The 20,647-nt window shown below is 42.0% G+C and overlaps 1 protein-coding gene across 3 annotated transcripts in view; it reads left to right on the plus strand.

The window, feature by feature from the left end:
- The window catches only part of RASA3 (RAS p21 protein activator 3), a 153,531-nt gene that overhangs the window by 105,526 nt on the left and 27,358 nt on the right, over positions 1–20,647 (plus strand). For all 3 annotated transcript variants that reach the window (XM_028728031.2, XM_077927647.1, XM_028728030.2), the window contains exons 5-7: positions 4,396–4,472; positions 14,309–14,389; positions 16,425–16,497. In XM_028728031.2, coding sequence (XP_028583864.1) covers positions 4,396–4,472; positions 14,309–14,389; positions 16,425–16,497 — 231 coding nt within the window. The remainder of the gene's footprint in view (positions 1–4,395; positions 4,473–14,308; positions 14,390–16,424; positions 16,498–20,647) is intronic.

Genomic DNA, 20,647 nt, shown 5'->3' on the forward strand with positions numbered 1-20,647 from the left:
GACCGACTGAAATCGAAAGGAAACAGCAAGCATAAACATCCTCAACAGGAAATACGCAGACTCTGTGACTCACAAGCCTGCTCTCTCTTAAGGTGGAACGGAAATATCCTAACATAATGCCCTTAAAATAAATAAATGCCGAGCCTACCATAGCTTGAAGAGTCATTGATTTATCAGAGGCGGCATGAGTGAGCATGTAAGGTTTTGTGTGTGTGTGTGATTTCTCCCTTTCTCTTCCAGTACCTCATGTCACCTCCCACACTGTTCTGGAAGGTTCCCCAACTCTTCAGAGCAGACTTTAATGAAACGGGGGGCTGAAGGGGAAAATCAGCGAAAAATGGTTGTCTTCAATTTATGTGGATCCAAACCATTGTATGCAATTGATCCGGTCAGAATAGAATAGAATAAATGAACCATCCCAGACCTTGTGGTCTACATCAGAGGCCCTTCTCTGTGTGTCCCTGTGATAGGAATTTTGAGGTCTTAGATATATGTCAATGTTCATAACCGCACATACATAGATCAGCACAGGAAGACCGACCTGAAGCCATTTTTATTCCTAAACTGAGCAAATGTTTTCTCTGCATGGTCAAAGTGGAAAAGCCTCCCCATTGTCTTTTCCTTCACAAATCCTGTCTTAAGGGTATGTCTGTGTTTGAATAAGGTGTGAGCCTGTGACCTGGCCCAGGAACTAAGTATTTATCACTACATACGAATGGCTGGGCTCCCCAGGCAATCCAATCAAGTAACCTGCCAGACAGGAGATAAACAACAAACAACATTCAAATGTTCTGTTTTAGACCACCTTTTCTGTGATGTAGGTGTGATGTATCTGAGGGGTGGTCTTAGGTTACACCCCTTCTGTGATGTATGTATGATGTTTCTGGGGGTGGTCTTGATCTACAGGAGGGGAATTTCAAAAGTCTTTATAAGGCCTTGCATGTCATTTTTCTGGGTCCTCCTCCTTTCCTGCGTGTGAGGGGAGCACCCTGTTGTAACAGGTCAATAAAGATCAAGCTTACTAGCTGCTTTGCTTCTCAATATTCTCTGGTTGGCCTCTGTTATTTTCTCCTACCAATAGGGAACCTATGTAAGGACTCTATATGGGCTCTTGGATACCCCATAAGGGAAAAGGGCAATTTTAGTTTACAACAGTCCCACCTTAGGGAGGTGTGGAGGCTAGTCACATGAGAATAGGCTTTTTCATTGGTGGCTTTCCTTAGGGAGATGCAACTGGCACCATCTTTGTCTGTCTTCAGGCACATTTTGTTTACCAGGCCTTTGGCTAATTAACATTGCCTCCTCAGGTAGTGAGTGGTCTTTTAGTGGGGTGGGTAAGACTTGTTCTAATTAACATGTTTCTGGATGAGCATTTTATGTATTTTTTAATTGTACATTGCTTTAAATTTTTCTGGTCTTGCATATCCTCGATGCACTGTATGTTGTCAAGTCATTTTGTATAAAGTGGTCAATTGATGTAATGAATAATTTTGACTTGATACATTTTACTTTGCTTTAACTGTTGTAGATGTAATTTTGTTTACTTCTTTCCCCTTTACTATCTTATAGCATATATACATTTATATGATTCTGGTCTGGCTGATGACTGTTTATCTAGCTCTACATGTGCTTGAGATTGGGCCGATCAATCCAAAAATACACTTGTCATTTATAAATGTAAACATTTTTGGATGACCTGGTTATGAAGTAAATTTGCAAAGCAATCTGCTGTTCTCTAGTACTCTGGAGGCAGTTTGAATTAGAGCACCCATGAGAAAATTATTTAATGGTCCCTTGTGTTTTCCCTAAGGGCTTAATTGACATGGTTAGGAGCATGCTGTTTACACGGGAGTAGCATTTAGTGCATAACACATTATTGCAACAAGGATGCTTTTAAAGTACTGTAAAGCCACACCTGGGTTCTGGAACTGGAAGTAACTCAGTATTTCAAGAATAATTATATTCTTGTGATGCCATAGCACTTCAGTTGCCTTCAAGAGTATTATTATTGCATAAATACACTTGATTCTATTTAGAAAGCTGCAAGAAGGAATCACCACCCCAAGGCACAGTCCTTAGAGCAGTGTTTTTCAAACTTGGGCCCTCGGCTGTTGTTGGACTACAACTCCCATCATCCTTGACCACTGGTCCTGCTAGCTAGGAATGATGGGAGTTGTAGTCCAACAACAGCTAGGGACCCAAGTTTGAGAAACACTGGATGTGAGAGTATATGTTGACATTATGTGTAACAGTGCAAGTGAAAAGCAGTTGCTGTGAGCCTGAAAGACCATAGTTCAGATTCTTAGCCATATACTCCCTAGGTCAGTGGTTCCCAATTGGTGGTTCGCGAAGTCCAGGGCGACCGCCTAACCCACCCAGGGGCTCTGTGGCACCAGCCACATCAATAAAAAAAACCTACCACAGTGATGTTTTCAAAAGTAGGGGGTCCATGGCTTGGCTTTTGAAAAACAGGGGTTCTGCAGTAGTTAATTAATTGGGAACCACTGCCGTAGGTGACCTTGGGGGGGGAAACACAATCACTAGCTCTTCCCCACCATATGGAGTTAATAATTAGTGATGCTTGAGGAATTCAATCCTTGTGAGTTCCAGGGTCAACTGACTTGATCCATGTCTCCCAAACAAACATGTGGACTGGAACTTGGTTATCCACCAGCTTTCACTCATTCCAAATATTCCAACACAGCTCTTAACTCAAAATAGATATCAAAATAGGTTTAGAAATGTGCATTATAAGAAAATATACAGTTAGAAACAATAATAAGTTCAGAAGTGTGCAGTTTGAGAGAAAATACGCTTAAAATGCAAATTTCAATGTATAATTTTTTTTTGGCTTTTTTAAAAAAAGAATTGCACAGGTAGCTGCAGAAATAGTCTGAAACAGACTTATGAGTGAACACATGCAGAAGCAGAGTGATTTGTGCATCTGTAATGATTAGATTGGCTACCTAACAAGGCTATGGAATAGATTTCTAAGATGTTGTATGTGAAAGACTTTGCGTGATGGAAATGCACTGCGTAAACGCAAAGCTTTGTTTGAAACTCTCTGCTCAACATGAACATGCCAGCATCTGTGCTTGAACGAAATGCAGCGGTTCCAAACCGTACATTATGGTAAGGATGTTTTTGGTTTGCTACCAAAAATAGCCATGTATCAAATTTCCTCTGCTCTTGATAGAATGTCTCATTAGGGAACTAAGTCTCTCCATTATACATTTCGCCATCCTTCTTCCTTGTAATAGGCAATCGGAGGAGATGGGGAAGCATGATAATCATTTAATGCATTTCTGTAAATCTGGATGGCAAACTTGACACATGGCTGCCATTTTCAGTTACAATCATGAGTTTTCAATAATGTCTCTTTTGTGCTTCTGGCAACTCTATCATTAACTGATTTTTTTCCGGGTGAACCCGAATCATTTCAGCCCACATCTGTGTATGCATGTAGTTGTTGACCTTGAGAACTTGACATATGGCAGCTTTTAAAATTTTATATTTCCTAGTTTGTGTTTGTAGGGGAAATAATTTCCACAGCAGGGGTCAGCAAACTTTTTCAGCAGGGGGCCGGTCCACTGTTCCTCAGACCTTATGGGGGGCCGGACTATATTTTGAGGGGGGGATGAACGAATTCCTATGCCCCACAAATGACCCAGAGATGCATTTTAAATAAAAGGACATATTCTACTCATGTAAAAACACACTGATTCCCGGACCGTCCGCGGGCCAGATTTAGAAGGCGATTGGGCCGGATCCGCCCCCCGGGCCTTAGTTTGCCCACCCATGTTCTAGAGTCTCCAGAAACTTTAGTCTTCTCAAGTGCAGTCATATTTATTGCAATAGCAAGCTTGAACCTTTTCTTCTCGTTCTCTGCTAATCTTAGAACACAGATCTCGACATTTAAACGGCATCCTTTGATTTTTCTTCCTTCTAAAAAAGCCCAGTTGCTTTTCTCTCTGACTCACCATTATATTGGTCTTTTGAAAATCCATTACTGTGACTGGTTCTATAGTTGCAATCTACTGCGTAGCATTTCCATGCGCTCAGGCCTCATGTGCCAATTATTTGGACTGGGGCAAATGCATCGAAACAAGACTCTGCTTCATTCCAGACACGGATCTGCGTCAGATCAGCAAAGTTGTGAAAGCAGTACTAATACAGTAAATCAAATATAGCATGCTCCATATAGGAATAACACAGAGTGCCTGTCTGCGTAGCTGTCACAATATCCTCTGCTCACCAACACAAGGCACATATGCTGTGTATATCATGAGACTCATGAGGGAAACTTACTTGGTAACAGTTAACAATGCCTGGTTGTTTTAAGAATTACATTAATGATATGCAATTTCCATAATGCTTTGCTATTTTATATTCCAGGGCAAGGTCCATTTAGAACTGAGGCTGAGTGAAGTCATAACAGACACTGGGGTCATTTGCCATAAGCTCGCGACACGGTAAGACTGGTACTGGTCCATATCTACAATTTTGTAATATTAATTACAACAACTGTGAACTTATGCGAGTTTATTGCATGTAAAATATAAATAGGAATATCGAATCTGAAGACTCTACTTCTGTGATCTCAATAGGGCTTTCATCTAGTCTTTCTGTGAACAGTAGGCCCATTGCAACACACAGAAAACGGAGGGGGGACCGCATTGTGGGTGGCGACCCAGGAACTCCCAGTGACCCGGCTGTGGGCGGAAGGATGCTGCCCATGTCATTAGGACTCCCAGCCACTGCGTCACGCCCCCCGGCTGACCAATCGGGTTAGCCGGGGGATGGCCACGTGGCGTTTAAACTGCAACGTGGCTGGGGAGGGCAATCTCCATTCATCTACTTTGTTGGATCTGCAAGCTGTTCTTCAGCCACCTCTGAGAACTTGCTAATGCCTTTAGACTTATGTGGCTTCAGCGCTTGCTTCAGCTTGCTTCAACAGCGAGCAACAGCGAGGCTACAGGGCACGATCAGCCTGCCTTGGAAGATTGGACAGCCAGGGATCTGGTATTGTTGTGGTGTGTGTGAGGTGTGCTTGCTGGGGTGGTTGTTGTGAGACTGGCAAGAAACCATCTACTGCATGACAACCACAGTTTGGGCTAGCCGAAAGGACATCTTTGAAAAACCTGCCTGCTGCTCGTGAGTACAGTACATGAACTTTCTTCATACATTATATTTTGCAGGGATATAGTTTAAGTTTACAAACTTTTAAAAGTCAACTTAAATTACCTGCATCAATTCTAGATGCCATGCAAATTTTACAACCTGCAATAGATGGAAGATACCCTTGAACCCGTCATATTAACATGTACACACTTCACTATAAACTGAGTAGTGATGCACCTTAGCACAAACAACACTATTGCAAAGGAATATTAACGGCCAGTGTTCCCATGACCTAATTTACTCTACCTTTAAAAACACTGAGGACATACAGAGCCTGTCTGCAGTGTTCAAAATGGGACAAATTGACCATAACTGCGATCACAGACATATATATTTTTTAAAATCACAGACAATTTAAACTCAAAAGTGTTAATTGGGCTAATCTATTAACTGCATGTTTTAAAAAGTGAATATATTTCATTTTAAAATGAGTGTTGCCTTCTGCGTGCAAAGACCGTTGGTACTGCCATAGTTTGAAAACAAGCAATATTCTTTGTTGCTTCCCAAGAAAGTGGTTTGCCTATGAAAGTTTTGCCTTGCGTTTTTGACAGCTATTGATGCTTGTAAGGATATTTTTACTTGGTCATCTATAGCAAATGTGAGTCATTCTCTTTAGTGACCAGGCAACGCAGTTTTTATGACTGGTAGAAAAGTGGCTGTTTTCTGCCACTCCCCCTTTTTCTTGAAGGTCACCATGTGTGGAGAATAGCATAAGCATGTATCAGCTGATGAGCTGGCAAGATTTTTGTGAGGTAGTAAGATTTTGGGACTTATTTGCAAGGTAGTAATTCAGATTGGTGAGCAGACTGATTGGCCAACTACAGTGGTACCTCGGGTTAAGTACTTAATTCGTTCCGGAGGTCCGTACTTAACCTGAAACTGTTCTTAACCTGAAGCACCACTTTAGCTAATGGGGCCTCCTGCTGCTGCTGCGCCGCCGGAGCACAATTTCTGTTCTCATCCTGAAGCAAAGTTCTTAACCTGAAGCACTATTTCTGGGTTAGCGGAGTCTGTAACCTGAAGCGTATGTAACCCGAGGTACCACTGTACAAGGAAAAATGCATGACATTGTTGCTAACCTTATACACTTCAATAATCCTAAGCTCACACCTTTAAATTCAGATAATCTCATGTCTAATAGAAAAGAATGGAGCCACTAATGATCCTTCCTCTCTCACATACCCCTCCCCCCCCAGCTGCTATGTTTAGTTCCCATTGTTTTAATGATGAGCATTTGAAATCTGACAAAAATGAGTTGAAGGTTCTGTTCAGACCCATATTTATGCATCTTTGAAATCTTGGGTACCGTTCACTGGGGATTTTTTGTCTATGAGCCAGACCGGAAGGGGTGCGAGAGCACAGATGTTCTAATGTACTGCTGCTATTCATTACAGTGAGACTTCAAGTCAGTTTGTTTCTATACCTTTTTATGCTGGAAGTATATCTTAGGCAGGGTTATGAGGTATTCTGTGAATCTGAAGCAGGGGGAAATGTCTGAGATGATCACCACAGATACCTTGAATCCTGAACTAGGGAGCTCTTATCAGCGACTGTGTCAACCAGCCAATTTTTCAGTTCCTCACTAGCTGTCAGGAACAAAGAGATGAGACTCCAGGGCAGCTTCCTTTTCCTGTGGAGGGCCTTTCCGTTCTTTTATTTGATCTTCAGCTGATTTGAGCATTCCTTTCCTGCAGTGAATGGCCTGTAAAGTGGCTCAATGGCCCTTTTGCTTCATATCGTGGGTGTTAAAAGTCTAGGAGAGATAATGGGAGCCCAGGGAAGATAAGCTTTAAAAGGCAACTACAACAAGACAGGATATATAATAAGATCAGGACCCCTCAGCACAGCAGTGCAAAACTGGGGTGGGAAACCTCCGGCTCTCCAGATGTGGACTCCCAGCAGCCCCAGTCAATTTGGGAAGAAAGGGAAGCAAAGATGAGCAAACTTGAATGAGCCGGCATCAGAATGAACTGCAGCGTAGACATGCTCAAATAGCTCCTACAAGTTTTGATTTTTCCTGCATTGCAGAGGGTTGGATTAGATGACCCTTGGGGTCCCTTCCAACTCTGCAATTCTATGATTCTAGTGCATTTCCCAGACCTTCATTTACAGCTGTCTCTGGCCTTTTGGTGTTCTAGCACACAGTTCCTGGGGGGAGAAGTTCCACGGCTCAGTGTTAGAGCAAATGTTTTGCATGCAGAAGATTGCAGGTTCAATCCAGCTTCTTTTGTTGTTGTTGTTTAGTCGTTTAGTCGTGTCCGACTCTTCGTGACCCCATGGACCAGAGCACGCCAGGCACTCCTGTCTTCCACTGCCTCCCGCAGTTTGGTCAAACTCATGCTGGTAGCTTCTAGAACACCATCCAACCATCTCGTCCTCTGTCGTTCCCTTCTCCTTGTGCCCTCCATCTTTCCAACATCAGGGTCTTTTCCAGGGAGTCTTCTCTTCTCAGGAGGTGGCCAAAATATTGGAGCCTCAGCTTCAGGATCTGTACTTCCAGTGAGCACTCAGGGCTGATTTCCTTAAGAATGGATAGGTTTGCTCTTCTTGCAGTCCATGGGACTCTCAAGAGTCTCCTCCAGCACCATATTTCAAAAGCATCAATTCTTCGGCGATCAGCCTTCTTTATGGTCCAGCTCACACTTCCATACATCACTACTGGGAAAACCATAGCTTTAACTATACGGACCTTTTTTGGCAAGGTGATGTCTCTGCTTTTTAAGATGCTGTCTAGGTTTGTCATTGCTTTTAAGTAGTGCAAATAAAGGCCCCTTTCTGAAACCCCTAGAGAGTGACTGGCAGTCATTGTAGAAAATACTCAGCAAGGTGAGCCAGCGAGTCTGATTTGCTATACGGCAACTTTGAACGTTCCTAGTACACATCACTGAGCAACTGAATTGTTGCATACATGCTGTTAGCGCTTCCGGGACTCAGTGTGATATTGCGACAGGTGAGAGCAGTTTTCATAAGCCTTAGCAGTGAGTTAAAACAAAAGCAGGATTTCAGCTTTCGCAGACAGTATTGTCATCTCCTGCCCTCTCCCTTTCTGTGTCTCCAAATCAGCACATGCATTTTGGCCTAAATAGTTAAGCTGTTATTGTTTGAGCCCTGAGGCAGCGCTGGCTTCTAACAGATGCCACAGATTTCCGCACACATCTCACTTCAACAGTGATTATGAGGTGAAAAAGCATTAGTGTTGATGGAAGGTTTGCCCTAAAACAGACGTGGTTGACCTGCCTTCTATTTCCAGCGCTACCTAATAAAAGGCTCTTCCTAAATACTTTTTGAAGTATAAACCCGAGAGCTTGCCTGAAGATAATTCTCAAGTATAAAACACTTTACCTACTGGAAATTGGTATAGAAGTTGTTTAAATAAAAATCATAAGGAGAACCTGGATGGCACTGTCCAGGGATGGGGAACCTGTTTCCTTACAGATGTTGTGAGGTCCCCAGTTTAGTCCCAGCCAGTATGGCCACTGGTCATGGAAGATGGGAGTTGTAGTTCAGCATCTGGTTCCCCACTTGTGGTGAAACCCAAAGCTCCATCCAGGCTAGTACTCTTAACAAGTAGAATATCTGAACACTGCCAAATGCATCTGCGAAACTGGTGAATGGCCTTCTCCTTTTGTCGGTCCCCAGCATCTGATATTTAGAGATTGTGAAGCCACTCCATTGCCCTACCATGACCAAAACAAAAAACTCTTGATAGACCAATCTGTCCCTGAGAAGCTTGGTTCAAATGGAACCTGACACATGTGCCCTGAGACCGTGTGTCTGTGCTGACTGCCCTCAGAGCAGGGTCTTGATGATAGTGCATTTGAAGCAGCTGGTGGCCAAGGTGATGGGAAGTTGTAGTTCAGCAACACCCAGTGGACCAGATACCGTATTTTTCGCTCTATAAGACGCACCCCCCCTAAAAAGTAAGGGGAAATGTGTGTGTGTCTTATGGAGCGAATGCAGGCGGGAGGCTCTGCTCAGCGCTCCCTTTAAAGAGCTGCATGGAGAGTGTGTGCAGCTCTTGGGGGCTTTTCCCTGAGGAGGGAGAAGGGCTGCCTTCTGCCTTAGCCACGCGCAGCCTCTTCCGGGCAGGGGGGAGCCTTCATCCCTCCCCGGGAGAAGCTGCGCTCGGCTATCCCATAAGCCAGGACAGCAAGAGGCTATCCCAGAAGCCAGTTCCCCCTTGCTGTTCTGGCTTCTGGGATTCAGAATATTTTTTTTTCTTGTTTTCCTCCTCCAAAAACTAGGTGTGTCTTATGGTCTGGTGCGTCTTATAGAGCGAAAAATACGGTACTTCCCACACATGCGCTAAGATGAATCTTGGCTTTGCTCAGTGCTGCTGTGGCAGCAAAAAGGTCTGAAGAGGAGCAAAGCAGTCGCAAACTCCTTTCTTTGATACCGCATGTGTGTGGTCTCACTTCTGTAGTGTTTGCTCCCAAGTGTATATAAGATTACAGCCTTGATTCCCATCATCTTTATTGGTTTCTTTTAATTTACATTCATAGATTCACATTATAACATCTCAGTTCTCTTGTGGCTAAACATGTATTTCTAAATAATAATAAAGAAAACAAAAACAAAAAATTGTGCTTAATTGCTTGATTCATTTGTATTCCTTTTATATTTGACCTCCCTCCCCTTCAAACTTGGGTCCTCAGTTTTACTTATTTGAATGCCTCTCTTAACACGTCTATGAGTTTGTTTTCCTATTTTTCCACTATATTTTAGTATTTTTTTCTCACAGAAGTTATTCTAAACGAGTCAAAATTTCAATTTCCCCATAATAGTCTTTCAAATGTTGTTTGAATGTTCCAGGCTTTTAAAATTTTTTGTTTTGTTTGATTTCTTATCTGCCCAGTCAACTTGTCCATCTCCGCGTACTCCATTAATTTGGTCAACTAATCTTTTTTGGTCGGTAAACATTCCCTTTTCCAGTTCTTCCTTTTATTTTCCCCATCTCAGCGTGTTTTTTTTAACTGGGGTGGGATGGGATGTAGAGAGGGGGTGTATGGCAAGCACAAATTGTCTGTGCTTCCATCTCTGTGAATAATGTAACCCCATTCTCTCCAATATAATACATGATTCACTGTTTTGCTTCAGAGAGCTTCTGACTCTGTCCCATGGAGCAATAGCTATAGCAGGTCCCAAGGTCTCATATTCATTCACTGGTTATCAAAATGTTGGACTTGGGATTTATTGTGGGATTTCATACTTAATGCACCGAAGCAGGGATGTTTTAATAACTGACCTTTAGCTGGAATTTACAGAGGAGTCAACGCACAGCCTTTGATTCCCCGCTTTCCTTATTCACTTTTAATTATATGCACACAGCTGGGATTAAACCTTTATACAGTTTTTATTTGATGTTCTCCAACTTGTGGATTATTCAAGTGTAGGCAACATGTTTATCACAGAGGAAACTGGGTATTAGCAGTGCTATTTTTCTAGAAAAAGAGGTGTTGGAACTTATCATGAATGCCTTCCTTGGCTGGATCTACACTGATCTGAAAAAACAATGCCGCTAAGAAAAAGTTTAACAGCTCTCAATGGAATTTCCATGGATTGCTGTACAGCGCCCCCTGGTGTCACACTTTTATAAAGCATTTAGAACGTTATAATGCAACAGTATAGATGAGGCCCTTGTTCTCTTAGAATGGCAATGGTGCCCACCTGAGAGGTGCTAGAACTGAGTTCCGGTGAGTTCCAGCTGGGAAAAAAAGCCCTGAATATTAGGAAGATGAGTTGGAAGGCCTTAGCTCATGAGAACATATTTTGATGTTGTGCTAAGTTTTTTTGAGAGGATCTTGAAAGGATCAGCTCTTGGAAAATTTAACATTCCTAGCATTTTTACCAAATACCGTATTTTTCCATGTATAAGACTATATTTCCCCCCAAATTTTTCAAGTTTAAAATTGGTGGTTGTCTTACACATGGAATGTTTAAAATATAAATTTCTTAATTTTGGGCTCAGAAAATAGGGGTTGTCTTATACATGGGGGCGTCTTATAGACGAAAAAATACGGTAATTATAACTGAGTTACCAAGCCATTCAGAAGAACATTTATAAGCCAGTGGGGTCAACTGATGAAGCTTCTGAAGTGTCAGATACTTCTCTTGATCTTTTAATCTATCTATCTACATATACATATGTCTTTTTAGCTTGATTCAATCATTTAAACAGAATGTTGAATATGACTAGAATTGTATAGGAGAAGAAAAGGGAAACTCTAAGGCTGCAAGGTTGAGATAGAAAGTGAACTCCACCTTAACTGGGATAAGGAAATAGATCCTGATTATTCCTTATGTTTAATTAATATACTTCAGCCTCCTGTCCTCCCAATAATCATATAAGGGGAAGGTTGGGTAACAAATCTAAACAAGAATAAAAACAAAAACAACAACTGTAAAACAAATTCAACACCACAACTGAGTTAAGGATTAGCAACATTTCATTAAATGACAGTAAAGCCAAGTCTCTTAATTGCTTTTCTCCTCTCTGCATTTCCTGCTGTTATCGCTCTGAAACCCCAGTGCCTTTCATCGGACCAATTCCCTCCATCTCTTCAATATTTTAATAGTCTGCTAGCCTAACCAGGGTTAAAAATCATGACCCTACACAACTCTCCTGCCTGTGATATGTGTCTTCTTTCTCTCAGTGTTTTTATTTCAGCTAACAGTGCACATTCTGAGGTCTTCACATTATAGCTTTGGATCTGAGCCTGTTTTAGAAACCAGCCTTTTCCCTGTAGTTTTTTTCCTTCTTCTTCATTCTAAATGTTAGAAATCTCTTCTTGTTTTCCTGCTCTTGAATTGTTCTCTCATGCAGAACAAAAATACCTGCATTAATCTAGCAGAAGCTGATTCCATAGTAGATTCATTACAGCTAGTTCTGTATGTATTTTAAAAAGTTCACCAAATCAGCATTCTTCTCAAAGCATCTCTGCTTAGCGCACGTGCGTTCATTAAAATTCTTGACACATCTGCAGTGAAGAAAATGTAATCTGACTTCTGTAATAACAAACTGGAATAGAGAGACTTTCTGAATGGTCTTTATAAAAAATAACAATAAAAAGCTTAGAGCCATTTTATAATTGGCTCATAAAACAATTAAGCTACTAATGGACTAGGACAATATTATGATTGACAGTTTTATTTGTTTGCCGTCTATTAAGCATCCCAGATGGTGCTTCATGTTGTCAAAGCATCTTTCTGAGGGCTGCTTCATGCTTTACGACAGAAGATCGAGTCCCTGCATTTCCACCAGGGATCAAACACTTAACTGTCAGTAATATTTGGTAGGTTGCGTATGCATCGAAACATACAGTAAATTTCTGTCCAGCAGCCCTAGACAGCCTGTTTCTGTGGCGTACTACATTGATGTTTGAAAAACGTATATTTTAATCAAGCATTGTCAGAGGTATTGTTATTATTTCTTAATTTTCTATACTGCCTTTCATCCAAGGATCGCAGGGCAACTTACAGTATAAAAACGCAAAAATACATACCATAGGAGCAAACAGAAACAATAGCCCCCTTGCAAATAGTTTAAAAGGCCATAGATTGTTTAATTGGCCAAAGGCCTGGGAAAGGAGGTATGTTTTTGCCTGGCCAGTGTGGTGCCCTCCACATGTTGATGGTCTACAGCTGCCATCATTCTTGACCAGGGGTCAGCAACCTTTTTCAGCCGTGGGCCGGTCCACCACCCCTCAGACCATGTGGTGGGCCAGACTGTATTTGGAAAAAAAATGAACGAATTCCTATGCCCCACAAATAACCCAGAGATGCATTTTAAATAAAAGGACACATTCTACTCAAGTAAAAGCATGCTGATTCCTGGGCCATCCATGGGCTGGATTGAGAAGGCGATTGGGCTGCATCTGGGCCTTAGGTTGCCTGCGCCTGTTCTTGACCACTGGCCATGCTTGGGTGGGGCTGATGGAATTTGGAGTCCAACATCTGGAGAGCAACTGGTTGCCCACACCTGATATATGCAGAATCCACTGTGTTGAAATAAGCTAGTTCTGGCAAACATTCACCTACAAAAAAACCACATACATTTTTGTGAGGCTACATCTCCCTGGGCAGCTGTTAGGTAGCATGCTTCAGCTTTTTCTATGAAACAAATGGCTAATTCAATATGCAGAAGAGCATGTAAACTTTGTGGTTTTTAAGTTGAAATTGCAATTAACATTTTAATTAGAAAGCTACTGTGCACATTAAACCAGTTGTCCAATTTTCAGCAGCTTAATGGATGTGTTGCAGTTAAATAACATGACATACTCAAAATGATTTCTTTTCTTTTCTTTTGGCCAATTAAATCAGTGGCACTGTGCCATTCACTTCAATTTTTCAGCAAGTCTTTTTATCAACCTGCAGTGGGAAGTCCACTATTTTTTTAGAAAGAAAAAGGCCTCCCACATGTTGTGGATCACACAGATGTCTTTCCACATCTCTTCCTTTTCACCACTACCACAACATCTGAGTGTGGGCTGTTTCTCTGCACTTCAGAATAGCTTTGTTGTGGACAGATTATTTTGGCTGCAAATAAAAGTTTATGGGTGAATGTTGGGTAAATTTACATTACAAATCTCTACTAAGTAAACTGAAAATTATATCACGGCAAAAGGTGAAGTGTAGTCTGGCACAGGTGAAAATAGAATGCAATGCATGTGATGTTTAATTTTCTCTGTCTTCTCCTTCATCTATTTACCTCTCTCGGCAGTAGTAGACTAGGCTTATCCTTCAACCCATCACATTTGCAAATGATAAGTTAATAATAAAAATAAGATGGCAGCTGTATTCCAAAAACTGAAAGGCCACAGGTTACCTGTCCCTGTCTTAAGAGTAAACTCTGTGTTTGTTTTTAAATGCTGTTTACAAAACTCCACTGATGCATATTTTGTCCCTCCCTATCAGCAGTAATTTGTCATAAATCCTTGATATCAGCTTCTGGCATTTAACTTAGAAAGAAATCTCACAACCCACAGACTCTATGAGAGGAAAACCTTGCTGGCTGGATTTGTCGTTCTGTATTCTTGAAGTAAAAGGAAGACTTGAAAAAGTCATCTTCTGTTGTATCTCCAGATATCTTGTGTTGGTACTCTGTAATGATTTTCTTTCTTTTATTCAGAGTTCTTGAATGCCAAGGCTTGCCCATTGTGAATGGGCAGTGTGATCCTTACGCAACTGTTACCTTAACAGGACCAGGCAGGTTAGTACTTAGTCGTTTATTCTGGTTTAGAATGATTTCTCTCTTGTCCAAAATTACTGGTACACATCCTAAGTGTGTACCAGCTTTTAATCCTATTCAATCAACAAATGTTGATGAAGTCAGGAGAACTCCTTTGTTAGGTGATGCCCGGGGGGATTAACCATTCGTATGTCAAAGTACCAAAAAGAACTGATTATTAGACTGCAAATGAATAAAGGGGGCTTAGTTTTTAGGAGCAGGAGAATTAGGAGGGATAGTACCAGGAAGTGGAGAAGGAACCATTTTGGGCAGGCTGCCTGAAGGGAGGCTGGGAGAGATGCAATGGACTCCAGTGCTGCTCTGCTGTGGGGAACAAGCCCCTCCTGCGATGACCATGTCACAAGAGCATTACCCCTTCCATGTAGACTAAAGGTGTAAATATGTGTAATTAAACCGTATTTCTAAAGGCACGAAGGTCTCTGCTGCATCTTGATTCTCACAGGAACCATAGACCCTGGTTGAGTATTTGAAACCCCCTGGAATATTGGCAGAGATTGGGGGTGGCATCCAGTTTTTGTAACACTGGTGTCAGAAGTGGGATGGTGTATAAAAGCATCACAATTAAAAATGAAGCCAGGATCTTATTAAAGTACTGTGTGTTAGCATCAAATTGCTACTGACCTTTGTTGGGTGTTAGTTTTTATTTTTGGTAACTTAATATTTTCATAGGCTAATTCTTTATATATGGGGCTAACAACTTCACCCTTTTGGTGAACTGTTTGAAGGCTCCTCAAGGTATCACTTTTGCTTTTCTTCTTCCATTTGAGTTCTCCCTCCATCATGGGAAGAGAGAGGAGTACATCATTGGTCCTACCAAGGACCTGTTCAGAGCTCCCTCCTTCCCTATCTGCCATTTCTTTCTGTGTGCAGGGAGACTGGGAGCTAATCTTAGCTAATCACACACTTTCTTCCCTTGGTCTCCTCACTAAGGTAGGAAAGAAACCAGGAGGTGCTGCAATTATTTAAATACAGGCACTTCCTTACTCTGAATATTGGAGGTGGTAGTTCCCCATTTAAGTGTTTAGAACATGTTTTATTTTTTATTGTATTTTTTTTACTACTCAGGCGGCTGCTGTCCTGAACTCCTTTGGAAGAATGGGTGGGATAGAAAGTTAATTATTATTATTATTGTGCATCAGCATTATGATCACTTTAGATGCCGGTTCATCAGGACTTTTAATGGATAATCTGTAACATTTCCCTACTCTGTTTGCTTTTGCTTGCTTCTAAAATATTTTGCTGGTTTTTTTTATGAATGCTACAGATTTTTTTATAGCTATTTCTATGAGTTATGGTTTGGACTGCTGTTTTAATTGTTGTGAGCCACTTTGCAAGCTGGAGAGTGGAAAACCAAATGTAGAAATTGTTTAATCAAATGAAAATGCTGCTTTTGATTCAAAAAAACAATGGGATACCCATCATCTCATTTAGCAGGCCGTAAGGGAGGAGACCAGGGACGCGGGTGGCGCTGTGGGTTAAACCACAGAGCCTAGGACTTGCCGATCAGAAGGTCGGCGGTTCGAATGCCCACGATGGGGTGAGCTCCCGTTGCTCAGTCCCTGCTCCTGCCAACCTAGCAGTTCGAAAGCACGTCAAAGTGCAAGTAGATAAGTAGGTACCGCTCCGGCGGGAAGGTAAATGGCATTTCCGTGTGCTGTTCTGGTTCGCCGGAAGCGGCTTAGTCATGCTGGCCACATGACCCGGAAGCTGTACGCCAGCTCCCTCGGCCAATAAAGCGAGATGAGCGCCGCAACCCCAGAATCGGTCACGACTGGACCTAGTGGTCAGGGATCCCTTTACCCTTTACCTTTAAGGGAGCAGACCAAGCCCAGGGGCCCTGCTCTTAATCTTGTCGTGCAAGAGGTCAAGGTAGATGCAACATCCAAACAGGCCCAGAGTTAAGTACTTTTAAAGTGAAGCAGCAGACTTCACAGGTACAAAACAACTGGCTGTGTTTTGGGTAATCGTTTTTTCTGCCTTTTACTTTTTCCTGCAGATCAGATGTCAAGAAGACGAAAGTTAAAAAGAAGACAAACAACCCACAGTTCGATGAAGTGTTTTATTTTGAGGTTGGTATTGCAGAAGAAGGAGTGATAAATTGCAATGCTGTGTGCACTGAGCTGTCGCCACTGTTGCATGTTGGGCCAGTTGCAACCTTTTAGAGGGTGTTCAAAGCAGAGCCCGAGGTAGCTGTCTGTTGAGGCAGAAATGCATCACTTTTCCAGGTGAATGGAGTTCTTCTGCATAGCAATACCACCCACCCCCCTCCGCAACTTGGCCCTTCTGAACCACTCATCCAAGCTCTGAATTAGTGCTGATAAGTGAGTGCTTTCTAGACTGTGGTTTTATAGCCTCTCCACCCTGTGTTTCTTGGTCAATGGTGGGAGGACTGTCTCACAGGAAATGTAAAAAAGCTTTAAAGGCAATAGCAACAAGCCATTCAAAATCTGAAGGTATTGGTTGCTTGCCAACATGCTGTGACACAAAACCTCTTTCTTCGCTTCAATAGAAAGCACTCCCATTCCTCTGGAAATGCCTAGAACTTTGTGTAATAGGACGTTAAAAAAAAAAAAGATGAATGAAGGCAGGGCAAAGCCTAGCGTCATTCAAAATTTTACCACTCCCACCCACTTGTTTGTTGTTGTCTTGGTAGCGATCACAGTAGGAATACATGCAAACTTGGAACAGAACCTCAACCCAAACCCTGAATGAAGTTCACAGTACTGTTTCCCCCCTGCATTTCTGTTCTAAAAGAGCTTGTTGTAAAGCAAGCTTTAGCATTAGGTCTAAATAACTCCCCACATTGCGTAGCACGCAGCTGCTAACCAGACACGAAGTTGCCTTGTCCTGAGTCAGATCATTAATCTAGCTTAGTGTTGTTCTCTGTTCCAGCCTCCCCCAACTTCTTGGCCTCAGATATTTTGGACTACAACTCCCATTATCCACAACCAGTCGTTTGGCCAAGCATCTGATGCCTTCCAAATGTTGCTGGCCTACAGCTCCCATCATCATGGCTGGGGCTGTTGGAGTCCAAAAACACCTGGAAGTCCACAGATTCTCCATCCTTCTCCCGTATCATCTATTGTGCCTCAGAGCTACCTTTTTAGACTCTAAAGCAGTGTTGCCCAAACCTGGGTCTCCAGCTGCTTTTGGACTACAGTTCCCACCATCCCTGACCACTGGTCCTGGTAGCTAGGAATGATGGGAGTTGTAGTCCAAAAAAAGCTTGGGAAACACAGCTCTAAAGCGTGAGGTAAGGGTGTTTTGTCCTCCTCAGAACTATGGGCCAGTTGTGGCATTTTTTAGCTGATCGACCGGCAATTTTTGAGAGGCACAGTCTGACAATCAGTGCCTCATATCTTCTGTTAGCTTTTCAAACACACATATTCCTCTTCCCAACTGGGAACATGTCCAGCTTTTTTCTTCTTTTTTGCTGATCTCCAAGGTTCCATGTTGCTCCCCCTACCATCCATTTCTGCCTCATGAGTTGATAACGGGGCCTAGCTGCTTTTGTCTTGGCATCTGTGTTCAAAACTAGAAATGGTGGAGGGAATGGACAAGTTGGTATTTGGCGCAAGGAGGCAGCAGCTAAGAAAGGTCGTATCAAAGTCTATCCTAGCAAATTATCTTGAGGCCATAAGGATGGCTGTGTCTGCAGCCTCAAAGACTTGAGTTGGTAAGGCTATGACCAATTTTTAAAGCTCTAATTAAATCAAATTTACTCAGAGTCTGCCCTCTGTAATAGTGTGGATGTGTCCAAAATGAAATTAATTTTGCAAGTAGCTGTGGAGAGGTTTTACAAAACAGTGCAATAATGATGCTGACATAGTTTGGTATATTGAATTACTGTACTCTGTTGCTCCAAGGTGCATTTAAGTTAAACACATAATTTAAAACTGCTTGTTTCCCGTGCTTCTACTTCCCGTTATTTTCACGATTTGCGGGAAATACCCTTTAAATGTCTGTTTGTATGGCTTTGTATTTGGAACAGTAATTTCACCTTCTTCGATTTTAAAAAAAATCAGTTAAATCATTCTGGTAATATGTTTAAAAAAGAAAAATGTATCGCAAAGTTACTTTTGTGTGTGGGAAAGAACCACTTCTGACCCATAGAAACATTTTCCTGTTTTACAACAGGGAGGAGCCTTTGAATATATTCACATCTCGCTTACAAGTACAGTTTAAGCTGTGGTTATTGCTGGGTGGGGTACTGTAGTGGTAGTTTCTGTGTCATCCTCTGGTTAGAACTGAAAACCTCAAAGCTTTTGTTGCTGCAATCATGTTATGAGAAAGATCTATAGATAACCCAAATGTTAAAACAGTTTCCTCCTGTGCTTTGCACGCGCAGCTGCCTGTGTACTATTATAAGTGCATTGTGAAGTGTGTGCTGTTAGTATATTCAGAAGATAACATCTATGTTAAATCAGAAAAACAGCTTTTAGGATATTTACCTCGATCCAAGAGAGTCAAGGTATCAAGATGTAGATTTGCAGACAATATTGGTTTGGCTAACTTATCTCCCAAATACGATAAATTCAACAAAAGGAAAACAAAAACAAAAAACAGATAAATTCCGTTTGCTGTCTTTGAAACCCCTGTAATGACTGGCTCTAAGACCTATGGGTAAACTGGCAAGCAATTTACCCTGATACTGTTTTCTGCTGTCCTTTGCCCTCCCTCCACCAGATGTTTTACCTCAACAATAAGGTAAGAAAAAGAAACTATGACACTCCAGGTGTAATTTAGGTGTAAAAAACAACCTGCTCCTTTTGTTTCCATTCCAATTTTAACGAAGGCAACCTGTATTTATTTTGTTTAATGTGTGCAATAGTGAGCTTCTTCCCCTCCCTTTTTATCCTGATGTCATCACAGCAGCTTGATTTTAAGTTCCATGTGGCAATGTTATTCCTCACTTTTCCAGCTTCCGCACCTAGTGCAGGTATGGGGGAACCCTTAGCCCTCCAGATGCTGCTTAACTACAACTCCCATCTTCCTTGACCATACTTGCTAGGACTGATAGATGTTGTAGTCCACCAATATTGGAAGGTCAAAGGTTCCCCACCTCTGACCTAGTGCCATTCACACATGGCAAACTGCTGTGGGAAATTATATATATTTTTGGTAGCTATATTGAATATCTTCCCTCCCTAATAAACATCCAACAAATTTAAAGGTTTTTAGAATTTAGGTTAGATTTGCCACTTTCCCACAAGATACTGCATTCAGAGTGGCTCACAATTAAGATTTCCAGGCTAACCTTTAGTTTTAATGTGTTTAATGGGAACAATTCCTTTCCCTTTTGAACACCTATTTTATGCCATCCTGGAGAGACATGGGTGGGGGATTGAAACTTAAATTAGGGTGGTAGTAAAGGTAAAGGACGCCTGGGCAGTTAAGTCTAGTCATAGGTGACTATGGGGTTGCGGCACTCATCTCACTTTCAGGCCGAGGGAGCCAGCGTTTGTCCACAGACAGCTTTCCAGGTCATGTGGCCAGCATGACTAAACCGCTTCCGGCACAACAAAACACTGTGATGGAAAGCAGAGTGCACAGAAACACTGTTTACCTTCCCAACGCAGTGGTACCTGTTTATCTACTTGCACTTTCATGCTTTCGAACTGCTAGGTTGGCAGAAGCTGGGACAGTATAATGGGAGCTCACCCCGTCATGGGGACTTGAACCGCCAGCATTCCGATCAGCAAGCCCAAGAGGCTCAGTGGTTTAGATGACAGCGCCACCTGCATCCCCTAGGGTGGTAGTAGCTAAGCTCTTGTGCTGGTAGGGCTTTGTTTCTGCCACAAGCCCTGTGTTTCTCAAGGGTGACACCTGGGCATTGGTACCAGAAAAGGTTGTAGAGCAGATAATTTAGCAGTCGGTCTGTGAGCACTTAGAAACGGATGCTGTGATAACTAAAACCCAACACAGGTTTCTCAAAAGCAAGTTATGCATCATCAACATCCTTAACAAGCCTCTACTTAGCTGGGAAGAAGAAACCATTTTCCAAATCAGATTGTCAGCTCTTCTCCTTTTTCCTTTTGTTTAAAGAAGTAAGTCTATGGTATGAAAATATGGACACTGTATTTTGAGGTTTAGCAATCATCATGATAAAATTGTTGTAGATCTGAGATCACGGGACTCCTCTTTCTTCTTCTTGCTGCCAGATTTTCAAGGGAACATTTAGTAAGGTGGACATGTGGTTTAAACTGGAAAGGGGGATAT

The sequence above is a fragment of the Podarcis muralis genome, chromosome 4 (assembly GCF_964188315.1).
Source record: "Podarcis muralis chromosome 4, rPodMur119.hap1.1, whole genome shotgun sequence".
Taxonomy (NCBI): Eukaryota; Metazoa; Chordata; class Lepidosauria; order Squamata; family Lacertidae; genus Podarcis; species Podarcis muralis.